The sequence below is a fragment of the Oncorhynchus mykiss genome, chromosome 17 (genome assembly GCF_013265735.2).
Source record: "Oncorhynchus mykiss isolate Arlee chromosome 17, USDA_OmykA_1.1, whole genome shotgun sequence".
Lineage (NCBI taxonomy): Eukaryota > Metazoa > Chordata > Actinopteri > Salmoniformes > Salmonidae > Oncorhynchus > Oncorhynchus mykiss.
In genome coordinates this window covers 50,351,789-50,363,860 of record NC_048581.1, presented here as the reverse complement: position 1 = coordinate 50,363,860, position 12,072 = coordinate 50,351,789, and the positions used below count along the sequence as shown (strand labels likewise).

Here is a 12,072-nt window from a genome sequence, read left to right as displayed (position 1 = left end):
TCTGCTACTGTGGAATTGCCCTTATGTGACTGAGTTCTGTTGGGAAGAAATGTAGTGTCAGCTGTCCTCCTTAATCTCCTGTTACATATTCTCTAAAGAAATGGAACCAAAAGAAGCAACCAAAGCAGGACATGTAGTCCCTCTTCATAACATTTTTTCATAGGAATTGCAACAGAAATCTAGAATCTAAGATTTCCTTATTCTTTTACAGAATCCTGCAGGTACTTGGCTCTCGGGTTGGGCTAGATCTCTTGGCTGGACTTCCTCAGTGATAATTTCACATTTCGACACGTTAGCTCAGTGAACAAAATACAACTCTTTAACCCTACTCATGATTTGCTTTCAAGGACATTGAGGACCTCAACCTGTAGCTACTTGTGAAGAGACTGGCATAAGACATCTCAGGACAACATCCCAGAAACACTGAGCACCAATGTCAGAGGAGCACTGTGACAGGAGCACATGTCACGCGACATCATAGCAGCATAACAGCATAGCAGGAAGTAATCGCTGAATTCTTATCGTACCACTCTGTACAGTCAGCTGTACAGGTTTATATTTCAGTCATTTAGCAGACACTCTTAGGGTTAAGAGCCTTGCCCAGGGGCACATTGACCGATTGTTCAACTATTCGACAAACCCAACACTCTTAACCGCAAGGCTACCTGCCACACAGCTCTGACCTCACCGTTTCCTACCACGCTTTCGTGATCACATGCACCATACCCACACTCCGTCACACTCCATACCCTCTCACCCACCTGGGAGCCCTTCCTTAGCCTGGGTAGACTCATCACCAAGGGCACCATTGGACACTGCACCCTTCAGAAATGACCGGTACCCAGCTAATGAACTATCCCACCACAAACTCTCCATTCAGCTCTCCCAGCTCCAACTCCATTCTGCTCCAATCAGCTGCCATGACATCCCCAGTCCCCCCTTTTTCCCGGACCACCTCAGTCCCCTCGCCTCAACTGCCTCCGGCCCTGTGGCCCCCGCTGGACTTTGCCTTAGGAGCGTTGTCGTGCTGCGGGGCCTGTGTGTTCACTAACCCCCTGGAGGTGGTAAAGACACGGTTGCAGCTGCAGGGAGAGCTGCGGGCGCGGGGGTCCTACCGGCAGCACTACCGCGGGGTGCTGCAGGCCCTGTGGGTGGTGGGGAGGACGGATGGGCTCCGCGGGCTGCAGAAGGGGCTCTCGGCTGGGCTGATGTACCAGGGTCTGATGAACGGCGTGAGGCTGGGCTTCTACTCCTACTGTGACACCGTGGGGTTCACTGCAGCCCCTGGAGGGAGTCTGATGTCAGGGGCCGTGGCCGGGGCTCTGGGGGCCTTCATTGCCTCTCCTGCCTATCTGGTGAGTGGCATACATCTTTGTTGTATTGTTGTCGCTCTCATAGTGCATAGCTTTGGATGAGGTAAGGAGATATGGAGGGTACTTAGGGTGTCATATTGCCATGCACAGACCTTACAATATTAACAGTGTTCACCCTGGAGTATGTGCCCCAATTTTCACAGTATGCACCCCCCTCCCCAACATGAAAAATATTAACCCCTCTTATAGAATTAAGAGGGGTTAACTGCCTTGTTCAGGGGCAGATGTGGGAACTCTAGATCGTCATTGTAAATAAGAATTTGTTCTTAACTGACTTGCCTAGTTAAATAAAGGTTGGTTTTAAGGCGACTTTCGTGAAATAATAATTGTCCACCTCATGGTTCAGCTCTCAGATATTTTAGTACTAAATGTATCAGGGCATTGCATGCATAGGCCTATAGGCTTAGGTGTCCACTGTACTGTACTTTTTATACTATTTTCTACATTGTAGAATAATAGTGAAGACATCAAAACTATGAAATAGCACAAATGGAATCATGTAGTAATCGAAAAGTGTTAAACAAAAAAATATATACATTTTAGATTCTTCAAAGTAGCCACCCTTTGCCTTGATGACAGCTTTGCACACTCTTGGCATTCTCTCAACCAGTTTCACCTGGAATGCTTTTCCAACAGTCTTGAAAGAGTTCCCACATATGCTGAGCACTTGTTGGCTGCTTTTCCTTCTCTCTGCGATCCAACTCATCCAAAACCATCTCAACTGGGTTGAGGTCGGGTGATTGTGGAGGCCAGGTCATCTGATGCAGCACTCCATCACTCTACTTCTTGGTCAAATAGCCCTTACACAGCCTGGAGGTGTGTTGGGTAATTGTCCTCTTGAAAGACAAAAGATAAGCCCACTAAGCCCAAAACAGAATGGATGGTGTATCACTGCAGAATGCTGTGGTTGCCATGCTGGTTAAGTGCGCCTTGAATTCTAAATAAATCACTGACAGTGTCAACAGCAAAGCACCCCCACACCATTATACATCCTCCTCCATGCTTCACGGTGGGAACCACACATGCGGAGATCATCCGTTCACCTACTCTGCATCTCACAAAGACACAGCGATTGGAACCAAAAATCTCAAATTTGGACTCATCAGACCAAATGACAGATTTCCACCGGTTTAATGTCCATTGCTCGTGTTTCTTGGTCCAAACAAGTCTCTTATTATTATTGTTGTCCTTTAGTAGTGGTTTCTTTGTAGAAATTCGACCACGGAGGCCTGATTCACGCAGTCTCTTCTGAACAGTTGATGTTGATATGTGTCTGTTACTTGAACTCTCTGAAGCATTTATTTGGGCTGCAATTTCTGAGGCTGGTAACTATAATGAACTTATCCTCTGCAGCAGAGGTAACTCTGGGTCTTCCTTTCCTGTGGCGGTCCTCATGAGAGCCAGTTTCATCATAGTGCTTGATGGTTTTTGCAACTGCACTTGAAGCAACTTTCAAAGTTCTTGAAATTTTTCAGATTGACTGACCTAAAGTAATGATGGACTGTCATGTCTCTTTGATTATTTGAGCTGTTCTTGCCATAATTGCCATAATATGGACTTGGTCTTTTACCAAATAGGGCTATCTTCTGTATACCACCCCTACTGTGGTTCTTCCTTTAAAAGATATGAGCTTATGCCATGACCGTTTGTGGTAGATGGTGGCAGATTGTGGTAAATTGCATCATTCTGGCAACAATGGCTGACACTTAAATAATAATGCCATAGAATTCTGCAGCACCCCGCAGGCTGCGCTGCAGTACGCTGCAACTTCTAAAGGAAGAACCTTGTCACAACACAACTGATTGGCTCAAACGCATTAAGGAAAGAAATTCCACAGATGAACTTTTAACAAGGCACACCTGTTAATTGATATGCATTCCAGGTGACTACCCCATGAAGCTGGTTGAGAGAATGCCAAGTGTGTGCAAAGCTTTCATCAAGGCAAAGGGTGGCTACTTTGAAGAATCTCATATATAATATATATTTTGATTTGTTTAACACTTTTATGGTTGCTACATGATTCCATATGTGTTACAGTATTTCATAGTGTTGATGTCCTCACTATTATTCTACAATGTAGAAAATAGTACAAATAAAGAGGAAGCCTGGAATGAGTAGGTGTGTCCAAACGTTTGACTGGTACAGTATATATATAAATAAAGGAAGATAAGCTTAGTCCTAACCCCACTAACCCCACATGCTTTCTTTATGTCAGGTGGCTACATCTATATCTGCTATACTGATATAGATGTACAGACGGAGGGTAATTGGTACATTTCCAATCTGAATATTTTGTATAAAGATAAGTGTTATATTGTTATATTATAGGCGTAACTCTGGCAGGCCTGAAACATTCTTCCTCACCTCAAGTTCAACTGTCAGAGTCAGTTGGAGCGCCGGGGTGCACTGCCTTCATATAATAAGCCCGCAGTAGCTAATGCTTAATAATAGCCACACCATACCAAACCTTCACAGACGTTTCTTAACTTTATTACAGTTAACATCAAAAGCAATCAAGCCATTAGGGACAATATGAACAGAAGAGCAAATGTAAACCATAGAAAAACTCACTCTCCCTCCCCCGTGCCCAATAAAAAAAACACACAACCCTCCCCCCCAAAAAAAACAACCTTTGACAATGTTGGACCACCCCTCCCCCCTAGTAATTGTAGATCTGTCTCTAAGTGTGACGGTGTTTATTTGTATCATTCATTTATTGTGTGTGCGGGTAGTAATATTGCCCCAGCCATTTTCCCTGTTATGAGAACTTGACGTGTTTGTGTTGGTACTATAAATACAAATCTGTTGTGTTTCTACTGTGCGAAGGGCAGTGACTTCTACAGTGGCTGTGTATTTCCCCATGAGTTAAGGCAGTTGTATAACTTGTGAACCCCAAGGTGGCTCTCATATACTCTGGCTGCTGTTGTTGTCTAGGCTGCATCTGTTGCTCAATGTACCTCAGTGTAGCCATCTGACCTCTGCAGCATCGTGGAAACACTATATAATCTGCATGGTGATATGTTTGTGAGAATCTGGGTCACTAAATATACCCGGCACGTACCTACTTCCAACCACTACCCAAAATACTCCCCAGCACTCCCTCCTATGTTTTTTGGCAGAATATGAAGTAAAGGGAGAGCGAGAGAGATTAAAAGAGAAAGAGATGGGAGGCTATTTTTGGTTGTAGAAGAAGCAGGGAGGGGTCCGACTCGGGTGTCTCTGCATGTGTACTGTGAGAGCCCAACTCAGGTTTCTAGACCCAGTCAGTGTGCAGTGTCATCTCAGTAAGCTCAATAATGGTCGTTCAGAGAGGAGAGATGTGAAATGGAGGTCATGGGCATCCTGAAGGGATGTGTGTGCCTGTGAGTGCTCAAAAAACATGCACATGTTACATAACTCATACCAGGTGTACCCACTGAACAGTGTGTCTCTATTTAGTGATGGGGTTGTGCCTCTGTTATTATGGGGAGGCGTAATGCAAAGTTTCTCTTTGCAATGCTGTGTATGTAAAATGGGTATACAACAGCGGAGGCTGGTGGGAGGAGCTATTGGAGGACGGGCTCACTGTTATGGCTGGAATGGAATGAATGGAAAGGAGTCAAACATGTGGTTTCCATATGTTTTATGTGTTTGATACCGTTCCATGTATTCCATTCCAGCTCTCTTCCAATGAGTATGTCTTCCTATAGCTCCTCCCATCAGCCGCCTCTGGTATAAAATACATTGAAGCAAGTGTCTTATGTTTCCTCCACAGGTGAAGACACATCTGCAGGCCCAGACAGTCGAGGCCATCGCAGTGGGTCACCAGCACAACCATCAGGTGAGGAGTGTGTGCGCTGTGCGTGAAACAGTTGGACCCAGTGTTCTCTAGTTGTTCGGGCTCTACACCAGTCCTTCATGTTGTGTAAGTATGTCACTTTGTTTCCAATCCCACTCCTCTATCATTTTGGCTCACATCCCTCTCTCTCTCCCCCCTACTTCCTCAGCCAACCCCCAGCATAACTAACCATATCCGTGTGAACCCTAGTGACACGTTTCACAACCACCAGCCAGTCAGTAACATGCAAACAGAGGCGTGGAGTGGTGTCAACGAAACAAAAACACACAACCTTTGTGACTGATACTGTAATCATCAAGATAAAGACAAGCACAGGGATTTATTTTTAAAACCCTGTTAAGGGATGTAGTGTGGCCCTTTTGATCTAAGAGATACATTTTTTCAATTTGTCATGGCACTGTTCACTTTTTTCATGGCACTGTTCATTTGCCTGGCTACCCAAACACCTTGCTTCCGGCCAAACACCTTGCTTCCGGCCAAACAACTTGCTTCCGGCCAAACACCTTGCTTCCGGCCAAACACCTTGCTTCCGGCCAAACACCTTGCTTCCGGCCAAACGCTACGCCACGCCCATGGACGTTAGTTTCTTCGCCGCTATGAGTCTGGATCTGAGCACCTCCCTGATGATTTCTAGAACGCAAATGCATTCTAACCGTATTGATTTGTCCCAGAAACCGATGGGTTGGGCCAGAGCCAGAACCCTTGTGGATAAAGTGTCTTCTTAAAAATTCTTCATTCTCTTTGATACTTGGTTTGAGATGATCCAAGCTGACTTTGTTTTGATGTCGCTAAAAACGACTTCAACGATGGCAGTCTCAGACTGAAGTACAATATGAAGTGAACAAAGACCAGCAGAATAATTCAGTTTTGGTCATCAGGCAAACTGTTCACACCCTTACAATAAAGTTCAAAGTCAATGTGTAGACCTAAGGTACAGTTGAAGTCAGAAGTTTACATACACCTTAGCCAAATACATTTAAACTCAGTTTTTCACAATTCCTGACATTTTATCCTAGTAAAAATTCCCTGTCTTAGGTCAGTTAGGATCACCACTTTATTTTAAGAATGTGAAATGTCAGAATAATAGTAGAGAGAATTATTTATTTCAGCTTTCATTTCTTTCATCACATTCCCAGTGGGTCAGAAGGTTACATACACTCAATTAGTATTTGGTAGCATTGCCTTTAAATTGTTTAACTTGGGTCAAATGTTTCGAGTAGCCATCCACAAGCTTCCCACAGTAAGTTGGGGGATTTTTAGCCCATTCCTCCTGACAGAGCTGGAGTAACTGAGTCAGGTTTATAGGCCTCCTTGCTCGCACTCACTTTTTCAGTTCTGCCACAAATCTTCAATAGGATTGAGGTCAGGGCTTTGTGATGGCCACTCCAATACCTTAACTTCGTTGTCCTTAAACCATTTTTCCACAACTTTTGGAAGTATGCTTGGAGACATTGTCCATTTGGAAGACCCATTTGCGACCAAGCTTTAACTTTCTGACTGACGTCTTGAGATGTTGCTTCAATATATCCACATAATTTTCCTCCCTCATGATGCCATCTATTTTGTGAAGAGCACCAGCCCCTCCTGCAGCAAAGCACCCCCACGACATGATGCTGCCAACCCGTGCTTCATGGTTGGGAAGGTGTTCTTTGGCTTGCAAGCCTCTCCCTTTTTTCCTCCAAACATAACGATGGTCATTATGGTCAAACAGTTCTATTTTTTGTTTCATCAGACCAGAGAACATTTCTCCAAAAAGTACGATCTTTGTCCCCATGTGCAGTTGCAAACCGTAGTCTGGCTTTTTTTATGGCAGTTTTGGAGCAGTGGCTTCTTCCTTGTTGAGAGGCCTTTCAGGTTATGTCGATATAGGACTTGTTTTACTGTGGATATAGATACTTTTGTACCTGTTTCCTCCAGCATCTTAACAAGGTCCTTTGCTGTTGTTCTGGGATTGATTTGCACTTTTTGCACCAAGGTATGTTCATCTCAAGGAGACAGAACACGTCTCCTTCCTGAGCGGTATGACGGCTGCGTGGTCCCATGGTGTTTATACTTGTGTACTATTATTTGTACAGATGAACGTGGTACCTTCAGGCGCTTGGAAATTGCTCCCAAGGATGAACCAGACTTGTGGAGGTGTACAGTGTGTTCTCTGAGGTCTTGGCTGATTTCTTTTGATTTTCCCATGATGTCAAGCAAAGAGGCACTGAGTTTGAAGGTAGGCCTTGAAATACATCCACAGGTACACCTCCAATTGACTCAAATTATGTCAATTAGCCTATCATAAGCTTCTAAAGCCATGACATAATTTTCTGGAATTTTCCAAGCTGTTTAAAGGCACAGTCAACTTAGTGTATGTAAACTTCTGACCCACTGGAATTGTGATACAGTGAATTATAAATTAAACAATCTGTCTGTAAAAAATTGTTGGAAAAATTACTTGTGTCATGCACAAAGTAGATGTCCTAACTGACTTGCCAAAACTATAGTTTGTTAACAAGACATTTGTGGAGTGGTTGAAAAATGAGTTTTAATGACGCCAACCTAAGTATATGTAAACTTCCGACTTCAACTGTATGTAGGTTTGCTATTGTAAAACTGTCACAATATCCCTTTGTGTTCCATAGGCTGATGCTGTCCAATACCCTGACACACTGCCATTTGTGGGCAAAGTATCCACAAGTGATGTCAGCGCAGAGTTGATAACTTAATAGTAGAAAAATGTCCATACTTCAGGGAGGGATTTCGATAAGAAAACATTTTCACATTCAACAGCGAGAAGCACTATATATGGTAGTAGTAGTAGTTTATTTTAAAGGGACCATGTGCAATTAAAGATTTCAGACAGTGAAATATGATGTTCGCACCAGAGTTAGCTATGCACAGATCATTTCCATCTGCAGTCCCTAACCAAACATAACTGAATACATAAACATAGCTAAATGCACATCAGTCATACAGTAGTATAGTAGGATAACAGATTAAAAGAAATACAGGAAACATAAAATACAACAAATTATACAACAAATTCAGCAGACTTGAGTGCATTAAGAATTAGTCAATGTGTGCAGGATTGATACGTCTTGATCCATGATTTGACCTGCACGGAGAAGAATTTAGTCACTCGTGTTTCTTAAAGTAGAGGGGATGAAATTCCGTTTACTGATGCCTGAGGTGGAGAACGCTGACTGCCCAAAGGTGTTTTCTTTTAGGAATGACACAGACTCCTCTTGTGGATGTCTGGTTGATTCTGTTGTTTTGTTCAGAGCTTAATATGCCAAAATCTTTCAGAGGTGGGGGTGCAACATTGTTGATAATCTTACAAACTAGACAAACAACTGAGAAATGGAACCGATTGTGCTTGGGGAGAATATTGCAGTGATGGTAATGACGCGATTTCCTGTCCAGGATCTTCAGTGCTTGTTTATTTAGAGATCGAAGGGGTTTCAGTCATGTTTAATTGGCTTGAGACCAGCTGATGATACAATAGGACAGGTGGGAGAAGATCATTGCTTGTAAATAGATTTTGGTTCCTGATGTATCGGAAATTTTAAAGACTATCTGATTTTGCTGGACATCTTAATGTTTTTTCAAGTTTAAAGTATAATGCCCAGATATTTAAACTAGGTGACTGTTTACATTTTTTGTCCTTGAATAAGTATGTCCGAGTAAGCCTGTTTGTTTAGTTTTGTGAAGAAGTACATGGCTACCGTTTTTAAAACATTGAGGGTGAGACAGGAGAGGTTGAGCCATTCAGCTACTTTTTACAATGATACTGCTTGCCACTTCATCAGCATAGAAATGCGTATAAAGAACTGTATCATCCACGTACATATCCACACCCTGGCATACAGACGGAAGGTCATTAATATAGAGGCTGAGTAACAAAGGGCCCAGGATTGACCCCTGTGGCACTCCCACAGTGCAATCCCTTGGTGAGGATAGTTCACCGTTAATCCAAACACATTGCATCTGGTCTGCCAGATAAGACACAATCCATAAGAAAGCACTTGACAAAATGTTGAAGTTGGATAGCTTGGAAAGGAAGACATTGTGGTAAATAGTGTCAAAGGCTTTTCTGAGGTTGAGGAAAACTGCACCTACAACACCCCCTTTGTCCAGCTTTGCCTTGATCTATAGGATATGGCAACATGCTGTTTCTGTAGAGTGGTTGACCCTAAACCAAAACTGCATGGAGTGAAGAGGAAAGCTACATTTATCCAGGTGGACTGGCTCGACACTTCCAACTTTTCTCCCTCGTAAAATGTTTTGTTTTTGTCTGAATTTGCCTCCGTCAGGGTGTGTCGAGTGCCTTCGCCAATATCTACCGGCGGGAGGGCGTGGTGGGGCTGTGGAGGGGTGTGAACGGGGCTGTGCCTCGAGTGATGGTGGGATCAGCCGCCCAACTGGCCACCTTCAGCTCCGCTAAGGAATGGGTGGCACGCCTACAGGTAACTATAGAAACCATCCATCACACTCGCAGGCTGTCGTGTGTATTGCGTTAAGCCAGGTGTCACACATGCAGAATGACCTGTACATACGGTATCAGCATATAAGGATGGTGTGTATATAGAACTATTGAAAGTTTTTGAGTGTGTTTAAAACCATTTTCGAAGGTACATTTCATACAAGTATCCATCAAGCGGTACCGGAGTGCCAAGTCTATGACCAAAAGGACCCTTAACAGCTTCTACCCCCAAGCCAGAAGACTGCTGAATAGTTAATCAAATGGTCACCTGGACCATTTATATTGACCCCACTCTCCATTTGTTTTTACACTGCTGCTACTTACTGTTTATCTGTGCATAGTCACTTTACCCCTACCTACATGTACAAGTTACCTAGACTAACCTGTACCCCCGCACATTGACCCGGTACCGGTACCCTCTATATATAGCCTCGTTATTGTCATTTTATTGTGTTACTTTTTACTTTAGTTTATTTGGTAAATAGTTTCTTAACTCTTTCTTGAACTGCATTGTTGGTTAAGGGCTTGTAAGTAAGCATTTCACGGTAAGGTCTACACCTGTTGTATTTGGCGCATGTGACAAATAAAGTTTGATTTGATCAAGATATGAATAATCTTTCACCTCTACAGTTGGTTGATTTCTCTTTCTGTGTCCTTGTAGTGGTACAGTCCAAACAGCTGGCTGGTTGCCTTGACAGCTGCCTGTATCAGTGGAGTCGCCGTGACGATCACCATGACGCCGTTTGACGTCATCAGCACACGCCTCTACAACCAGCCAGTGGATGAGCGTCATAGGGTGAGCCTCTTTTCAATATCTCATTTTTCTTTGTCCACCATCATTGGAATTGCCTATTTCACCCTGATATTCCCTGGTCTTGGTTTCTAAGTAGAACCTTGCCTTCTCCATATACTGTATACCTCTGGCTCTTAGCTGTTGAACACACAGATTTATAAAGATCTATACTGTAACTGTCTTTAGACGTTGAACTCACAGTTTCATTTTCTGCCTCTCTGCCTGTCTGTTAGGGTCGTCTGTACCTGGGCTTCTCAGATTGTCTGGTGAAGGTGTGCCGGACAGAGGGTTTTCTGGGGCTGTATAAAGGTATGGGCCCTGTGTTCTTCCGCCTGTGCCCTCACACCGTTCTTAGCATGCTCTTCTGGGACCTGATGAGACAACGGGCCTTTCAGGACGTTCAGAACGAGAGCTGAAGAGAAGAGGATATTCAACCAATCTTGGAGGACAATGGAAGTTGATTTAAAAAATAAAACATGTTTTGGCCTGCTGTCTTCATCAGAGCCGGAGCTAAGAAAGAAGGCCTCATATGGTGGACAGAGTTGAATGAATGACTGGTTCGTTGGTAGAGACGAGCAGTAGACACTCTTTGTGATGCCAGTGTGGAAAGTTGGTTGAGAGAAGGGGAGACGAGGAGGAGGAGATGCTCTCAATTCCACAGAATAGACTTGCACTCCCTCACTGGTTAACTGGAAGGATACATAATGGCTTGATATACACTGAGTGTACAAAACATTATTGAGTTGCACCCCCTTTTGCCCTCAAAACAGCCTCAATTCATCTGGGCATGGACTCCACAAGGCGTTGAAAATGTTCCACCGGGATGCTGGTCCATGTTGACACCAATGCTTCCCACAGTTGTGTCAAGTTGGCTGGATGCCCTTTAGGTGGTGGACCATTCTTGATACACATTGGAAACTGTTGAGCGTGAAAAACCCAGCAGCGATGGAGTTCTTGACACACTCTCAAACCGGTGCGCCTGGTACCTACTACCAATCCCCAGTCAAAGGCATTTAAATGTTTTATCTTGTCCAATCACCCTCTGAATGGCATACAGTGCTTTGTAAAATGATTTAACCCCTTGGAGTTTTTCCTATTTTGTTGCATTACAACCTGTAATTTAAATATATTTTTATTTGGATTTTATGTAATGGACATACACAAAATAGTTCAAATTGGTGAGGTCAAAAAATTACTTGTTTCAATAAATACATTTAAATTAAAAATGTAAAGTGGTGCGTGCATATGTATTCACTCCCTTCGCTATGAAGCCCCAAAATAAGATCTGGTGCAACCAATTACCTTCAGAAGTCACATAATTGGTTAAATAACGCCCACCTGTGTGCAATCTAAGTGTCACATGATCTGTCACATGCGCTCAGTATATATACACCTGTTCTGACAGGCCCCAGAGTCTGCAACACCACTAAGCAAGGGGCACCACCAAGCAAGTGGCACTATGAAGACCAAGGAGCTCTCCAAACAGGTCAGGGACAAAGTTGTGGGGAAGTACAGATCAGGGTTGGGTTATAAAAAAATATCAGAAACTTTGAACATCCAACGGAGCACCATTAAATCCTTTATTAAAATATGGAAAGAA

The 12,072-nt window shown here is 43.5% G+C and overlaps 1 protein-coding gene across 1 annotated transcript; it reads left to right on the top strand.

Annotated features, from left to right (window-relative positions):
- The first annotated feature begins 776 nt into the window (after positions 1 to 776).
- Positions 777 to 11,312, top strand: slc25a34 (solute carrier family 25 member 34). The gene is made up of 5 exons (XM_021570311.2): positions 777 to 1,355; positions 5,128 to 5,193; positions 9,510 to 9,662; positions 10,341 to 10,475; positions 10,706 to 11,312. Exons 1-5 carry the CDS (start codon positions 831 to 833, stop codon positions 10,886 to 10,888), a joined length of 1,062 nt encoding a protein of 353 aa, XP_021425986.1. The 5' UTR covers positions 777 to 830; the 3' UTR covers positions 10,889 to 11,312.
- Positions 11,313 to 12,072: the final 760 nt, after the last annotated feature.